This window comes from Cyprinodon variegatus, unplaced genomic scaffold, assembly GCF_000732505.1.
Source record: "Cyprinodon variegatus isolate N-32 unplaced genomic scaffold, C_variegatus-1.0 Scaffold228, whole genome shotgun sequence".
Lineage (NCBI taxonomy): Eukaryota > Metazoa > Chordata > Actinopteri > Cyprinodontiformes > Cyprinodontidae > Cyprinodon > Cyprinodon variegatus.
Genome location: NW_015150681.1, coordinates 939,692 through 955,957, shown reverse-complemented (window position 1 = coordinate 955,957; position 16,266 = coordinate 939,692). Strand labels below are relative to the sequence as shown.

The following is a 16,266-nucleotide window of genomic DNA, read 5'->3' as shown; positions in this document are numbered from 1 at the left end:
AACATAGATAATAATACCATATCAATATTTTCTGATGAAAATATACAGCACTTGCTGTTTTATCTCATCATTTGATTTTGATAGCTGGGGAAAACATGGCAATATATAGTGATACTGCAAAATCGGGATAATATCGTATCGTGACCGAAGTATCGCAACATGTATCGAATCGCAACCCTCATGCCGATACTCACCTCTAGTCAATGCATTATTTTAGTTGCTGTAATCATTGATATGAATTAACCCTAGATTCTTTAGATTCAGGCCCTTGTATCTAAAAATTTAAATAGTAATTACCAAAGATAGTGTTTTTTTAAACATTTGAAATCTAGAAAGGAGGGAGTAGGGTTGTTAAATGAGTCGATCGAGAATACAGCTTTAACCCAGATGACTCCTTTAGTCCACATTTTTTTGCACACCTTTATGTTATTGTTGCGGTTTTGTAGGAATGTTTCATTCTGCTGCAGACATAAAGCTTGGGAATTATAACCTATTTGATGCTGCAGTCTTCTATCCTAATGGCTGTTCTAAATGTCTTTGTTTTGGTTGCTGCCCAGCCATCCTCCTCCACCGAGCCAAGGCTGATTTGACACTGCTGGATGAGAACAGGAACACTGCCCTGCACCTGGCCTGCAGCAAGGTACACATTGTTTATATCTGCTTAATCCTGCTTTTCTTATTCTTTTTAAGATTGTCTTTATTACTTAGTAGATAGGTGACAATAATTTTATACATCTTTTATTTACCGTTTGTCTTCAGGCCCATGAGATGTGCGCTCTGCTGATTCTGGGAGAGATCCACAACCCCACTCTCATAAATGCCACCAACAGTGCTCTGCAAATGTAAGAACTCTGAGTTTCTAAACTATTGCATAACAGAATATAAAATACCACTGGACAGCCTTCAACCTTATCTTGCTATAAGGTCTCATGACGTAGTTTGATTTCCCTCTGCTTTGTTAAAAAAAAAAAAAAAAAGTTACCCATCTATAAAAAGTGATGCGTTTGGCCAGTTTTTTTCATGACATTTTTCCTAACATTGATGACGCTTTGATGACGCAGGCACTTCTTAGTCACTTGGTTCTCTTAAAGCACTTTTATATTCTGCATCTAAACAGCACCTTTAAATTTAAGGATAATTGTTAATCAGAATTTGTACAAATCTACATTTGGATTAAGGAAATTCTGTTTTTCAGTTTAAGGTAGAAGAACGTAACAAATTGTTTCATTTTGCAATAACTTATTTTTTTTTTTTTTTTATGTAAAAAATAACACAAATGAGTCTACAATGAAATATTCTTAATGTCTATCTAGCCAACTGTGCACTGTTGCATTACAAGTGATTTTTACAACATATAGAAACGTTTAGCTTAGAATTAAAATCAGAATTTATTTTGTCACAATTCCTCAAGTGTACCCTTGACAGTTTCAGCAGCTCAAAACAATATAAAACAAAACAGTTCAGGCAAATATTGCAATAAAAAGAAAACAAATGTTGCTATATATATATATATATATTTCACACACAAGCTTAGAGCTTGTAGCAGTGATTGAAGTTAATGTGATCGATCTGAATCTCTTTAATTTTTATCAGACTAAATTAAATAGATTTGCTATTAGCAGAAAAGTAATATGTTGACATCAAGCCATGATGTTTCCACCCAGACATATAATTGCACAGCTAAGGTCATTTATTTGTGTTGGTCATTAAAAGTCCAACTGTGGTGTCAGGTTTTTAATAATTGATGCCTTTAAATCATCTTACCAGAATATTTTTTTCTTTATAGTAAAGCCATAAATTAAAGTATTCTCATCTTTGAATTCTTGATGCATCTTTTAATTAAGATACTGTTGAAATTAGGTTTTCATGCCAGTGATCGTCTGATCTGTTATTATTATTTTTTTTTTCTTTGTCTTGTGCAGGCCCCTCCATCTTGCAGCTCGTAACGGCCTGGCCACGGTGGTGCAGGCACTGCTGAGTAGAGGAGCTACAGTGCTTGCTGTGGATGAGGAAGGTGAGAAACTTCCTAGCTTTTATGCTACCTGTTTTTTTATTTCCTGTTTTTGTAGATTTATTAGGGTAAAGTCAAAGATGAAAAGGTTTGGTACTATAGTCCTCATTGGTACATGAAGAGTTGTACATAATAAAACGTTATGTTGGCAGGGAATTTAATCATATTGTCTCAAACTTTGCAGTGCATATCAAAGTTTTCTCCAAAACCCTTAGATTAAAGGAGAACGATGTTAAAAGCCTACTCATTTTAGAACCCCTGGTTCTTGTGTCAGGAGGTTGGCTCATGATGTTCAACAGCCAATCAAAATCTTTTAAGCAGCATTTTCTAAACTTTTCTTACTTTAAATCTTCCTAATTTAAGACTCCCAAAACCCCACAAATTTTGTAGAAACATGTAAATTAAAACTGTAAAATATATTGTGAAAACTTCATCATGCAATATAAGCATGTGCAATAGTTATTGGTTGGAGCACAGTCATTGTAGGCTACTTCATCATGTGATAAAGGTCAGAGATGAAAAATAATTTCCGGTTATTGCAACACTTTCCATTATTCTTCAAAACTCTTCGTTAGCTGAATCGCATTAAATGCTACATTTTTGTTTGTTTGCCTTAGACACTGGGAAAAAATATGGCCAAAAATATTGAAAGTCACGAGTTCTGTCTGTTATCGTCATTGCTGTTGTACTTCAGTCACCCATGAGCATTTCACACACAACTGCTATTTTCTACTGAAGTGAGATTGCTGGGTTTATTCTTGAATAATAGCAGTTTTATAATTGGGTCAGATGGTGTTATTAAACCCTGCTGTAAATACTGTTTTACGCCTCTCTACAGCACTACAGAAAATCAGAGGTCAGCAGCTCAGGGTTACTGAAAATATTCACAATGGGACACATTATAGCATTTGTCTAATTAAGCTGTCTCTGTACTGCGGTCCCTGAAGAAATAACAAAATAAAACAAGTGGGGCATCAAACAGTTGGACTTCTACTGTGGACAAAAAACCCAGTTGGTTCTTTTGATAGAACCAGATCAGAACAGTGACTGTGCATCCTACTAAAGTGCCTGAATCACTTTGGTTTATTAATTTTTATTATACCGTTTTTTTGTTGCTGGGTGTAAGAATCTTTAACCCTTTATAGGGCACTCGGTGAAATACTTGGAAAATAAAAAATTTCAAGCCAATAGTATTGGAATCAATTCAATTCAACTAGGCATGCTTTTAGCAACAGTGGAGAGGAAAAACTCCCTTTTAACATGAAGAAGCCTACAGTAGAACCAGGTTCAGAGTGAGCGGCCATCTGCTGTGGCCGACTGGGATTCAAGGAGACAGAAGCAGACATAGAAAAAGAAACAGAGATACAAAAGGATTTATCCAGGATAAGACCTTATTAACTTTGTAACATTCCAAAAAATATGGATATTTTGATTGCAAAAATTAATGTCAATGTAATAACAAGAAACGCCAACTTGGACTCATCTAATTGGTCTGAATGGCTGGATATAGATCTTGTGCTTCTAGGCCTCACTGAGGGATCGGGGGGTTTACATTTGTAAGGGGTATGCAACTGATCAAAAAGTGTAACTTACTCTGTGGGTTAATTGGTTGCCCCCAAAAATGAATCCATGTGATTTACTTACCCTGATTGTTTTCCGTTGTTCAGGCCACACCCCAGCTCTGGCCTGCGCGCCCAACAAGGATGTGGCCGACTGCCTGGCTCTGATCCTGTCTACCATGAAGCCTTTCCCTCAGCGGGACCCCTCCTCCTGCTCCTCCTCCTCGCCCACCGTTCCCTCCTCCGCGGGTCTCAACTTGCTGAAGCACTGCGGCATCACCGCCGCCTGTTCCCCTCTGCCCAGCAATGGCCTCCACAACGGCTACGTCAAAGACCGCCATGGTGCACCGGTCAGCCTGGACGGGTGTCTGTCCGAGTGAGGTCACCTGACCCTCTTCAAACTCGGTCAGCTGCTATCAACATCACCACCACCAGGGGGCGACTACCTTAAACATGGTCAAGAGGACCAGAAGAGCACCCACCCACATGTCTGTTTTCTCTGTATGTACGTGATCGTTTGTCTGCGTGAGCGTTTGGTCTTCTCTTGAGGTGCAGTCAAACCTATTATGCAATTAGATCCCATTCCTCCATCTCCTGGTAGTGCTTAATGCAAAGAGGCAGATCACTCTACAAGGTCACTAAGATGAGGCATTTAAGATAAACACTAGCAATCTGGCCATCTCTAAATTATTTAACCCTTTAAAACCCTGCTGACAATATAACCAGCTTTTCAGAGCATGGAGGTCTCTCTATCAGCTGTCATTTCCTTCATATCATGTAATAGAAGTCATATCATGTTTAACCAATAAGGTGACCTTGTAGAGGATCATACAGCCTTCCCAAAAGAATGATCAAAGAGTTTTTTTGTTTGTTTTTTGAGCTTTTTTTTTTGTCTATTAGCCTAGATTTTTATGAAGGAACCACACAAGGGAAAGTCAAAGGTTTTGCTTCAGAGTGCAATGCTTTTTTGTACTACAGTACAATCTGAAATTAGGAGAAAAGGGTCATAAAGTTGTTAAATCTTTAGCTTACTCTAAACTTATGGCCTAGAATTGTTTGGCATTTTAAGATGATTTGGTAAACGCTGCTGAATTCATTAGCATGTCTCCTTCCAAAGGAGAGCCATTCTAGGGGTCAGCACCATAACATCCTAAAGTTCTGAGTGCTGGCCCTGTTTTGTTGGGGTTTTTTAAGATGCTAAATAAGTGTTCGTTAAGCTAGAATGTTTCTAAGCATATAAGTTATGACCAAAGTTGATCAACACTACTATGGCTATAAATTATTTATTTGAGATGAACTGTACTGTATAGAGAAAGACAGTAGATCTTGATATACCTCGTCAACTCGTTTAGCAGCTGCTTCATCTTCACCCAGGGTCCGTAGGCCTAACGTTCTCTTCTATATTTTCTTTTTTTTTTGTAAGACTTAGAGAACTGCTGTAGGATAGTGACTGACTGAGGCCTTGTTTATTTCTAGATGAAGGCTTTACTAGTAATATCTGCCAACAACACCTCATCGAAGCATCTTTTATCTGAGCACATAAATGAACAAGCCATTTCAATTTATTTCCCATCTCTTTAACAGTGTTTTCCAGAGAAGATTTCACAATTTAAAATGCCTGATTACTGAAAAATAGCAATCAGTCTCATTTTTAGGCACTAACGATTTTTTTTCCTTTTTGTTTATTTTAATTTTTTTCAGTGCGTGTGTCTTTAAATTATCGGCTGGCCATTAACGCGTTAGCTCTCGCTAACAGTATTTCATGGAGCTATTGAATTTGTCTTAAAAATCTACATCACAGCTTCTTGGTGGTGAGATGATCAGTTTGAAAAAATAGTCTTCTTTTTATTATTATTTGGCAGTTTCCAAGCAATATTTTCTTTTTGCCTTTTTGTTGAGCATTATTAAATAGACAATCACTGTCACAAGGGCTTTTGTTTCCCTAGAATGTGTTTTTGGTTTCCTTTTTTTTTTTTCCCCCATTTTGTTTTACCTAAAGACTAAACGAATGGCTCTGTGCGTGCCGGGCATTTTACTGTCAGTGTCAACCTAAATGCACTGGATTGCCTTTGTGGCATCTCAAGAAATGCCTTTTGACCCATGCCTTCTACGACACTTCATTTCAGTTGGATTGCTTAGTGGCAAAGGTGACGAGCCCTGAGAGCGATTATGTTGCCGCCCACCCAATGGCCGCGGCGTTTAACTACAGCTACACCATCGTATCTAATGTTTTAAATGCATAAATAAATGCTTGGCTTATCTTTACTCTCTGGCATTGCTGGTAAAACGGGGAAGTCATTATCTCTCTGAGGGGGGGAAAAAAAAAAAAAATAGGGCTAAGAAGAGAAGAAACATCTTTGCCTTGGCCAGTCCCTGTTTAGATTTCAGGAAGAGCAGAAATCCAAATATGTGCTTTTTTTATTTGTATTAATTTTGTTGCCTCCTCATCCCATTTTCTGGTATTAAGCATACTAAAGATGATTGTAACAGACCACTAGAGCTGTTGGTGACTCTTAGATGTTTTATCTATGCTATTTAGTTGTTGAGCCGTCTGGCGGTGGTTAGCTTACACCGAGTCAGATGGGTTTCCTTGGTGTCCACTGGTATTGAAGTGGCACAATTGCACACGTTTATTTGACTGGACAAGAGGAGAGGACCTAGACTAGGCTTTGTTGTTGAATACACTTAACTAAGGAAAACATGCTTTCACATTGCGTAATAAACTTGATTTTGTTTTGTTTTTAAAACTGACAAACATACTTTAGAGAGCAGCAGTCTCGAGTTAGAGCTGTAGATTAATACTTTATTCAACATCAATAACTGACTGAAACAGGAGATTTGTTCTCCTTTTAGAAAGGCTGTAATGTTAGTTGGGGCTTTTCCAGAAAACCAGTTCCAGTGCTGAACTGTTGCTGTTGCTTATTTGGCACCAGTTATTTGTGAATCAAACCCTCCCAGCTCTCGATCTGTAAATGATTAATTGGTTTGTTATTTGCACCAACTGAAATAAAAGAAGCTCTTTGATCAGAAGCAGTAAAAAAAAAAAAAAAAAAAAGACCTTTGCTTCAACAGTAAAAGATTGTTTATAGGTACAGACGGCAAATGGGACCTTTTCTTAAATATATTAAACTCTTATTTCCTGATTGGTCTTTAAACGTATTTTTGCTGTAATTGGATACGGTTAAGAAATCATGCTCTACTCGCTAACTGCAGTTCCTGCCGGTATTAATCTTAAACCGGAGTTGCTCAATTAACATGGTGATATCTGTTTGCATTGTTAAGGAAAGAGGTAAATGTAATTTGTCTAGTTATACTTTCTGAGATCAACCTAGAAAATTAAAGATAAAAGTGATGGAAGATCAGGAATAGACTGAATGAGATGTAAACCTTGCTCAGGTTGAGCACTGGAACCATTTTGTTGAAAACCCCCCTTTTGAGCACTGAGGGTAGGTACATATTTTTACTGTTCCTCTCAGGATTCCTGCTAAAGCAGCAGGTGAGTTTCTTAATTCCATCAGACCTCTTAAGTCTAAATTTTGTTATTAAGCCAAGAAGTTCCAAAAGTCAATAAAAAAAATAATAATCTTACAGCACTTAATCATAGTCAAGCACGCACTTTAGTACGTTCAGGTTCTAAGTGTGCAAAGTAGAGCAGATTTAATGTATGTACTTATGTTTACATGCATGTGTTGCTGCTGCATACAGGAAATGATGAGAAAGCTCAAGAAAATAAGCAAAGGCTGCAACTAAATTGTACTCCAACCATGCATTATTTAAAGCTATATATATTAAAGAAAGGGTGGGTTTTATTTAGCACTTGGGCACAGTGTCCACTGCCTGATGACTTGTGTTATCTCTTCCCATCACCCAGCCTATTGTAAACAATACAGACTCTGGCCCAAGTCTTGTAAAGTCACTACTGAGATTAAAGCGACACCTCAGGCAGATGGGCTTCACTAAATGTTCTCCATATCAACTCTGCCATCTGTAGGTGCTGTCAGGCGGGCCTGGTTTTAGGCAGGGAGTTTTTTTTTTCTCTCATAATGTCCTTATCTGTGTAGTAAAAGGAGCTGTTGCCCTGTGCAATGACGCTTGATGTGATTTTTTTTTTTTTTTTTCCTTTGTTATACATGCTTCTTTTTTTTCTCCTTTGATCTCATTTTACTTTTTCGTGTACCAGGGATACCAGTGATTGTGCATGGAGCTTAGTCACAGCTGTGATATAGCTGAAAGCATATTATACAATATATTAGTTAAGAGAAAGCAATGAAAGGTCCAATTGTAGCAATAGCGCGTGTGTGAGTGTGTAATAGTGTGCAGCACAAATATTGCACTGCCATCCATTTTAGGCCAATTCAATAAATCATAGCATCAATGCCAATGGAAGATTCAAATGCGGGTTAGATGTCATATTTTATCAAAAATAAGGCCTGTTTGCCAAAATGTGTTGAGAGAGGAAGGAGGGGAACGCCTCTCTATTGAGCAGCAGTGGATTTATGCATATGTTCAAGCAGTTTACAGTCTGACCATCAAATCTGAGCCATGAATTTACTGACTGAAATGAATGTAGAGGTCAGTTCAGAGCACGACAGTTTGCTTTCTCCAGACTTTAAACTGTCTCTCTTCATTTGTCTTGCGTAGATATGAATAAACCAGTAGCATGTAGAAATATAACTCTCTGATTATTCTTATGTATGTGTAGTAGTCTTCCTGCTTTGGAGATCTGAATATGTTGGTATGTTCTTTTTTTTTTTAGTTTCTTATCCCCTCTTTAGGTATCTATAGTGGAAATAACGCAGCTGTATAGAAAATGACGCCTAAATTATACCAGTGTAGATTTATCATTAAAAGTCATCCATTCCATTGAGATTGCCTTACACTACAGTAAAACAAGAGGGACAAAAAAGGTCTACAGTAGATGCGACACATACTCATTAATAGCCTATATTTGACAAAACGCACCTAATTTACACCCATTTAGTGCCATAGAAACCTTGATTTGCCTTTTAGACCCGAATCACATTTGCTCGGTCAGTAACTTCCTCAAACTTATACAGGAATTTTTTTTTTTTTCTCTGAGCTGCATGTCATTAGGCCAGTTATATTACTCAAAAGAAGAATATATAAACATGTGCATGAGAAAATATTTAAAAACAAACATTCTGTTAAATCTTAGTGTTGGTATAATTCTATTTTATAATTTGACCTTTTTTTATGAATATAGGTAGTCCCTTTAGTATTGAAAGCAATCCATTGTTTGTGTGTTCAACAAGGTGGTTTATATTGTGTGTTACAAAGACAAAAAAAAAAAAACATTTTTGATGTCCAAGAAAAAAAAAGCATAGTATACAATACCGAATTGATTTGCCTCAATGGATGTCTTGGTTTTTACTTGAAGTAAATGGCAAATTTCAATTCAACTCTGATCCACTGTTGAGCCTTTTGCCTTAAAATGCTATAACAGAAAATAAAACCTGGCAGCACCAGACGTAACATCTCCTATAGAGTTATGCTACTTGCTTTGATTGCTTAGAAATTGGCTACTTTCAGGTCCCGCAGTCGAGAAGCACACAGATAAATTAAGGTAGCATCTCAAGGTTGCCATGAGATTGTTCTGAGAGGCTGGGATTTCGCCATATTTTCCACTGTGAATGAATTCAGAATTCACTTGTAAACAATCAAACTATGGCTTCTCTGTTATCCAGAGCCAAGTGACACTGGGAATTGATGTTGTGTACCTCAAAATAAAATGTTAAGACAGGAAGGATGCTTGTACAGCTATGCTAACAAAGAGTAAAAAAACAAAAAAACAAAAAAAAAAGTTGTAAATCCATCTTGTGGGTTGTGTAATACTGCTTAAACCAGCCTAAACCTGATGATCTATGCGGAAGCGTTTGATCAGCGTTGGCAGATGTCTCATGTTTCCTACCTTTGCGAATGGGCAGCCAACTGCACCTTGTACTTTTTATTGGACCTGCAGTTTTACCTCATCAGTAATCTTTTGTGTGATGATGCTGACATTGATTGTGTGGTGTGTTTTTTGTTTTTTTTCTTCTCCCCCTCGATGTCAGTCATAGATTATTCACAATAATAGCAGTGTGAGTGTTTCCAACTTTCAATGGAATTATGTCATATCTAAACATGCACAAGCCCTGTCTTCTTCTTCTCTAATCACTGAAGCGCATATTAACCCTTTCAGACAGTTTCCCTTCATTATCATCAACAGATAATTCTGTTATTTGGTGCAAGTCCGAATGAAAAGGTCCAGTTTAATATCAGCTGGGACGTTAAAGGTAGCTATAAAACTTTACCTCTGCAAGTCGAATCAATATAAGTTCACTAGATGACCACCTTCCCAGTCTGAATAGCTGGTTATTCATTCCCTCTACCCCACCAATAGGACCTGTGTAATACCAAGCACAGAGGTGGCACGGTGCCTTTTATTTGTTACTACCGAAAGGTACGGTCTTCCATTTGTATTTCCCAGAAGCCTTACAATGGGGAAAGAAAAATACTCGCTGAACATGTGTGAAGGCAGAACTTAACTCCCTCTGAGCATTGACATTTAAAGGGCATATATCATCATTTTTACAACTTACTTTAATCTTTCCCTTTTGTGCTTGTAGCTCATAACTTTTTTACATAGCTGGACTTGAGAATTTCTTTTAAAAGCAAAAGGTGGTAAGCACAAGGTAGACAAAATACAATAGACAACAGACAATAAAGACTTTAGCTGCAATTTGAGTTCATATGGTGAATTATCCAGTGAGCAGTTAATCAAGGGAAATGTTTACAAACCAGTACCCTGTTGAGTGATTAGAAACTACTAAAATTCTGGTTGCATTCAGACCGATGAAGTTTCTGCTTCAGTTATGGCCAACATTTTTGCTCTGATTAGAAGGTGCAAGACAACCCAAACACTAACAAGAATCAAACTCTTTTTAGTCTGTTTTCACCCACCAATGTTCACATGTTTGGGAATAAAAAAACAAAACATTTTCTTAATTGTTGAATGAAAAGAAATGTTTAGTATCGATGTCAAGTCCCCTGCAAGGAGCGGACATAAATTATTCACTCAGTTATATATTCACGCTTTCTTCATTCTTTTGGGACAGCCACGGGAAAAAAGAAAATGAGTTTTAACTGAAGCAGCTTATCATGGCTTAAAGCAAAGGAATATAGTTGAAAAAGAAGCTGCAAAGGCCTTTGTTTCATTGATGATATTTGCTCTTTAAATGATATTTTGATTAAAAGTCTAAGCCTAAATTACGGCCTCTAGATTAGCTTGGATTTCTCTACGTTTTCTGTGACAATTAGGATAGAAGAAATTGCACATTACTGATGTGACTTATTTTTCTTTTCTTTTTTTTTTTTTTTTCTTTGTTCGGGCACATCTAACTGTGGGAAAATGATCTGTAGATTGAAAGCACAAATCCAAAGAAGGCACCTCGGCGCTCGGAGGGCTCTCCGTAATATAGGAGGCAAAATAAACCAAATTTAGGCCAAGATGTGAGGGAGAGGAAGAAAAAAGAACATTTCTATGTGAAATGCAGAAATTGCAAGGCTTGATTATTAGAAACACAGTAACTGTAGAGAGAAACCGCTGTCTGAAATTCCAGAGCTGCTTCTGATTATTCCTCTCGACCTTCTGGGTTTTTCATCTATGATTAGTAACTTCACAGTGCAAACCAAGTTGTCATCGGACTTTAGGGTGAACTGTTTGTTGTGACTGTTGCAAATTGATTGTGGAGATAGTATTGTGTTATTTAGGTTAGACTAAAATAGAAATAGGGTTGTAGCTGTGTGCAGTGTTAAAAGCGGTGTGACCATATGCTAGAAGTGACGTAACTTTTGTTGTCTTACTACCACGTTAAGGCATGAAAACCTTCTGTCAAGCTGACCTCGTTTTGAAATGGATATAAGTGCAATAACCTTTATGTTTATCATCGCTTCCTCGATTGAGAAAAAAAAAGTTTGACTCACAATCCCTTATTTTTTTGTCAAAAGACCAAAAGTGATCTGTAGCAAATGAAGGATTTCAGTGGTCTTCTAATTTGTATTCAGAGAGGCGTCATCTGAAAGTGAGGTGTGTCCTTAAAGCTGTGATTATCTGGTCAGTTTAAACGCTGCCTGCTCAAACAGGACCGTGCACAAGTTGAAATTTCGTTTGTTGTTTTAATGGACGGATTTTGATGGTATTGTAATTTGGACTAGACCTGTTCCTTTGCATGTGTAGGTATGAGTTATATGCATCCTCCGTTCCTCCTCTGGTAGTCTCCTTAAGAATATTTAGGCATATTGAGGAAAATAAAGGAAATCTAAAATGCCTTATATTGTTTTCAATGTTAAGCATTAAGGGTTTTTTATATTCACACCCTTCCCTTTTTAATGTGTAGCCTAAAGCTTGTACAGTGAAACTTGCGAGATTTATACCTGCTCCATAGCCTGTGTGTTATCAGAATCTATTACTGAGGTCCTGTGATTGTGGTTTTAGAGAAACATTCCCCTTGAAAGTGCCGTTTTGTTTTCACCAGCAGAAGATGTTACTGGGGAGGGGGATGTGTTTACACAAAGGAAATCGATGTTCGAAACACTTAGTAGTGTTTACGGTTCACCCCTGTTGAAATGAATGAATGAATGAAACCAAGTATTGTGTGCAGGTGAAAAAAGACAGCGATCTTCTGATGGAGCACCTTATTGGACTCGCTATCTGAGAGTCCATCGTAGAAGCAGTCTCTCACCGATCTTGATTACTCTAAAGCAGAGCCATATGAGAGAAATTGCCCCATTAGAAGCCCCCATGAATGTGCTTTTTTTTTTTGGCTGTAGGATGTATTTTGCATGTTTTGTGATTATCTTAGTTGGTAGTATTTGTAGTCCCTTTCATTTTTTTTTCTTTTTAGTCTGCTTCACTGAAGATTTTACCACCTTATTGCAACTAATGAGCTTTTATCAATACTCTTTATCAACTGGACTTTAAGCAGGTGTTACTCTGCTGCAGAGGCAGCCTTAATTTATTGTGAATTTTGAAACAATTGAACAATAGGTCGCCTGTTTTAATGTGAGTGGCTTATCTGGGAAATCTAAAAGGAGCCCTTATACGTGGAAGGACTCTGAATCAGGGCAAGTGATGAATTACAATCAAATTATTACCACGTTGCACCTTCACAAGCATAGGAGGAGGAAACAAAAGTTGGCTTGTCCACCTGACATTCCAAATTTGATTTTTGCTTTTTCTTCCCTGGTCCTGTCTTCCTCTTCCTTCCCCTTTTTCTTTTCTTTTTTGCTTTGCTGGTGAATGAAGTGAGCAGGTGCGTCAACGACAGGGTTCCCTATTTAGCATAACGCTGATTACCTCATTTACAAGTCTGCAAATGTCCTATTCTACTGTGTGTAAAGGAGTTGATGCCATCACCAGCAGCGCGGTCTCCAGACCTGGGATGACAACAGGACCAATGAATTTACTCTGCTCACATTAGCCAGCTTTAGTTCAGCTTAAATCACAGCAGCTGCTGATCCAGTCAGAATCAGGTGCATCTCAATAACCAGAAGTTTTTTCCTTCTGAAATTCTGTTTAAAAAGTGAAACTATAAAGATGTAACTTTAAGAGTGATGTATTAGAATTTTATTTGTGTTGATTTTGACACTTAGAGCTAATATTTTTTAACAGGTCAGGATAGCCCAGGATGATGTAAATCTAACCCAAACTTCTAACTAGACTTCAAACTTCAACCTTCCATTAATATGCTTGTATACACCACAGTGGGCTTATTAAATACTTGCCATTTTCCTGACTGAATCAATTTAACAGTTTCACTTTTTAAACTGAAATTGTCTGAATTTTAACAGATTAATTTTCCAATTTGATGTGAAAACAATGGCGGACGCTCTGACTGGGATGGCAGCTACTGGCACCATCATGGTTCAATAAGCCCGGTGTATCACCTATATTTAAGTAAACATAGCATTGCTCGCTTTTTTGTTTTTGTTTCTTTGTAGCATTATTCCTACCTCCTTGTTTTGCAGCATTGAGTATTGTTCGTCTCTCCACCTGATCTGGCTTTGAATAGGTCAGTTCACAGTACGGGAATACAGATTTATCATGAGCAATTGTATACTTATACATAAAAGTGTGCTTGGATGTGCTGTACGTGTCTACTTGACGTTTTAAAAAAAAAAATATTTATGAGAAGCATTTATACAACAAAATACCACTGGAATGTGAAGCCAGACAAAGTTGTGATGCAGATTATGATAGTCTCTCCCCTTTAACATTCAGTGGTAAATGGTCAGAGGAACCATCGTTAATAAACTAAATATTTTTTTTGTTCTAGTTCATTTCCTTGTTTTTTTTTCCTCCTGTGTATGCTTTTCTGTCTAGCCCTATAGTATACGATGATTCAACGTTTACAGCTTCGTGTAGGCTGATGCAGTTGTGCTGATATCACAGGTTGTCACGATAATGGGTAGGTGGATTTGTGATTCTGTTTGGGGGTTGAGTCTGTTTCCCTCAAGCTGTATGCCTTTAAATCCATCTGTCCACTCAGCCGAGCTCAAGCTACATAGGCGTCTGTCTCCACACTGCCCTTGCATTTTACATCAGGTTTTACTTACAAGGGGTACAGGACAAGGTGAAAGGTTTGAGGTTTTCTGACCAGGGCCCTCCCCTTCAATACAACCCCCCCATTCACACACCACACCCCCTAAACATGCCAACAAACACCTGAACAGGAACAGCCCCCACTCCCTGTCAACCCACAAACCCACCGTCTCACCTAAAACCTCAAGCCATTCATGTTTCTGTTTTGTTTCTTCAACAATGCAATCCTGAAAGCACTTTGCCTTGTTATTCCTTTGTGTGAACATGTGAATGATAATTTGTTACAGAAATGTTAAATATGTAAAAGATCATTCACTGTTTTGGAAAAACCTGCATCTGTCTTTCTGACGTTAAAAGAAAAAAAAACAGTTTAGTGACATTAAACCTGAATCTATTTTATAAAATGTTTGCTGCAGCCAATTGGTCTTGTCATTCAGTATTGTGGCTTAGGGTTGTTTGTGTTCAATAAAGTGCTATTGCTAAATATTTCCTCTCTTGTGCTTTTTTTTTTGGGGGGGTGGAGTTCACTAGTTTTACAGTAAGGGATGTTAAAGTTTTTTCCATTTGTAGATTCTTTTTTTTCTCCTACTATACTGTCACTAAAGTTTCAGATGAAAATCATTTTACTATAGAAGATAATCAGAGTAAATACAAAATACAGTGTTAAAACATTTAAATTATCAATAAGAAAATGGGTATTTAATCTAAACTCCTGTATATTAAACAAAACTAATTACCCCTTAGACTATGGCTTTGGTAGAAACAACCAACATTTCATTGTGGATGATGTCAAGTTAAAAAGTTTTAGTACAAGAGTTTCTTTACTTAGCCACTAAAAAGCTCAAAATGATTCAGTATCTTGCTGAATAACTTTAGTTTCAGGTCTAGAACTCATTGACATTCCTTTTCAGGATTTTGGCTAGAGACGAGGATTGAAGGTTTCATCAATCGGGACTTGGAGCAAGAAAAGCAACCCAGATCCTCATACCTCTCCCACCGTGTTTGACTGATGTTTAGATGTTTTTCTAGAGGCTTTGTTTTGCTCAACTGCACTTGTAATGTAATTCAAACATTCCAGCAAGTCCTTTTGCCTCATATGTTCACAAAATAAGATTCTTTTTGTGGTAAATATGAATAATGTACATTTGTGTTATTTAATTCAAGGGCTGTCTGGGAAATCATGATTATTAATGTACGTTTTACAAATTAAATTTGGCACATGGTGTTGAAAAAATATCAAAACTACTACATATTCTTGTTACACATTAAAATTCTTAAGTTTAGAGGAAACTAATGGCTTATCCACGAAGAAACAGAAGTGTGGATTAATTTTTTCTAAAGTTAAACTTAAGTTTTTAATAACGCTTATTGAAATCAGATTTCAGAGGAAAGTCAGAGGTTCCTCAATACTGATTTCAGAGCGGAAATATAATTGAAATAATAAATATTAAACTGTGAAAATGGTTAGGTCATAAGTTTATAACATTTACCCCAAAATTAGTGATCTCAAACCCAACATAACCTTGAGAGGGGTTACAAGCCGGAAAGAATAGGATTTGTCAATTGTCTTGACTTTACACCAGGTATTTATGAAAATGCCTTTTCAGTATTTAATGCATCCAAAAATTCTAAAGAATTATGAATAGTTTACAAAGCCAATTGTTATGAGTAATTTTATGAGGGAAAAAACAAGTTTAAAGGTGAAGAAATAAGGTTTATTTCTGAAAAATGTTCTGCTTAAATGAATTAAGAAGGCCGGCTCTGTTTTAGGAACTCCTCTAGAACCTCTGGAGATTATTTCACAAACAGGAATTCTTCATGAAGCGAAGAAAATTATGGACAACAGTGAGCATCCTCTTCAGTAAGGGGCTCCTCCAGATGCAAGACAGACTACTACAGCAGATACTTCCTGCCTACAGCTGTAAAAAAAAAAAAAAAAAAAAACGTACGAGTTACAGCAACATTTAATTTCCCTTTGGGATTAATAAAGTATTTTGAAATTTGAATTGACTGTATTAATATATACTGCTGCTTTTGTGTAGTCTAGACTGACTACGCCTCCCATCTGGTGAAGAACACCAAGCAACAAACCTTCC

General features: G+C 37.1%; 1 protein-coding gene across 1 annotated transcript in view; it reads left to right on the top strand.

Moving 5' to 3' along the window:
- The window catches only part of ankrd52 (ankyrin repeat domain 52), a 22,158-nt gene extending 16,273 nt beyond the window's left edge, over window positions 1–5,885 (top strand). The window contains exons 25-28 of the mRNA XM_015381101.1: window positions 558–640; window positions 760–842; window positions 1,923–2,014; window positions 3,679–5,885. Coding sequence (XP_015236587.1) covers window positions 558–640; window positions 760–842; window positions 1,923–2,014; window positions 3,679–3,950 — 530 coding nt within the window. The 3' untranslated portion in view covers window positions 3,951–5,885. The remainder of the gene's footprint in view (window positions 1–557; window positions 641–759; window positions 843–1,922; window positions 2,015–3,678) is intronic.
- Window positions 5,886–16,266: the final 10,381 nt, after the last annotated feature.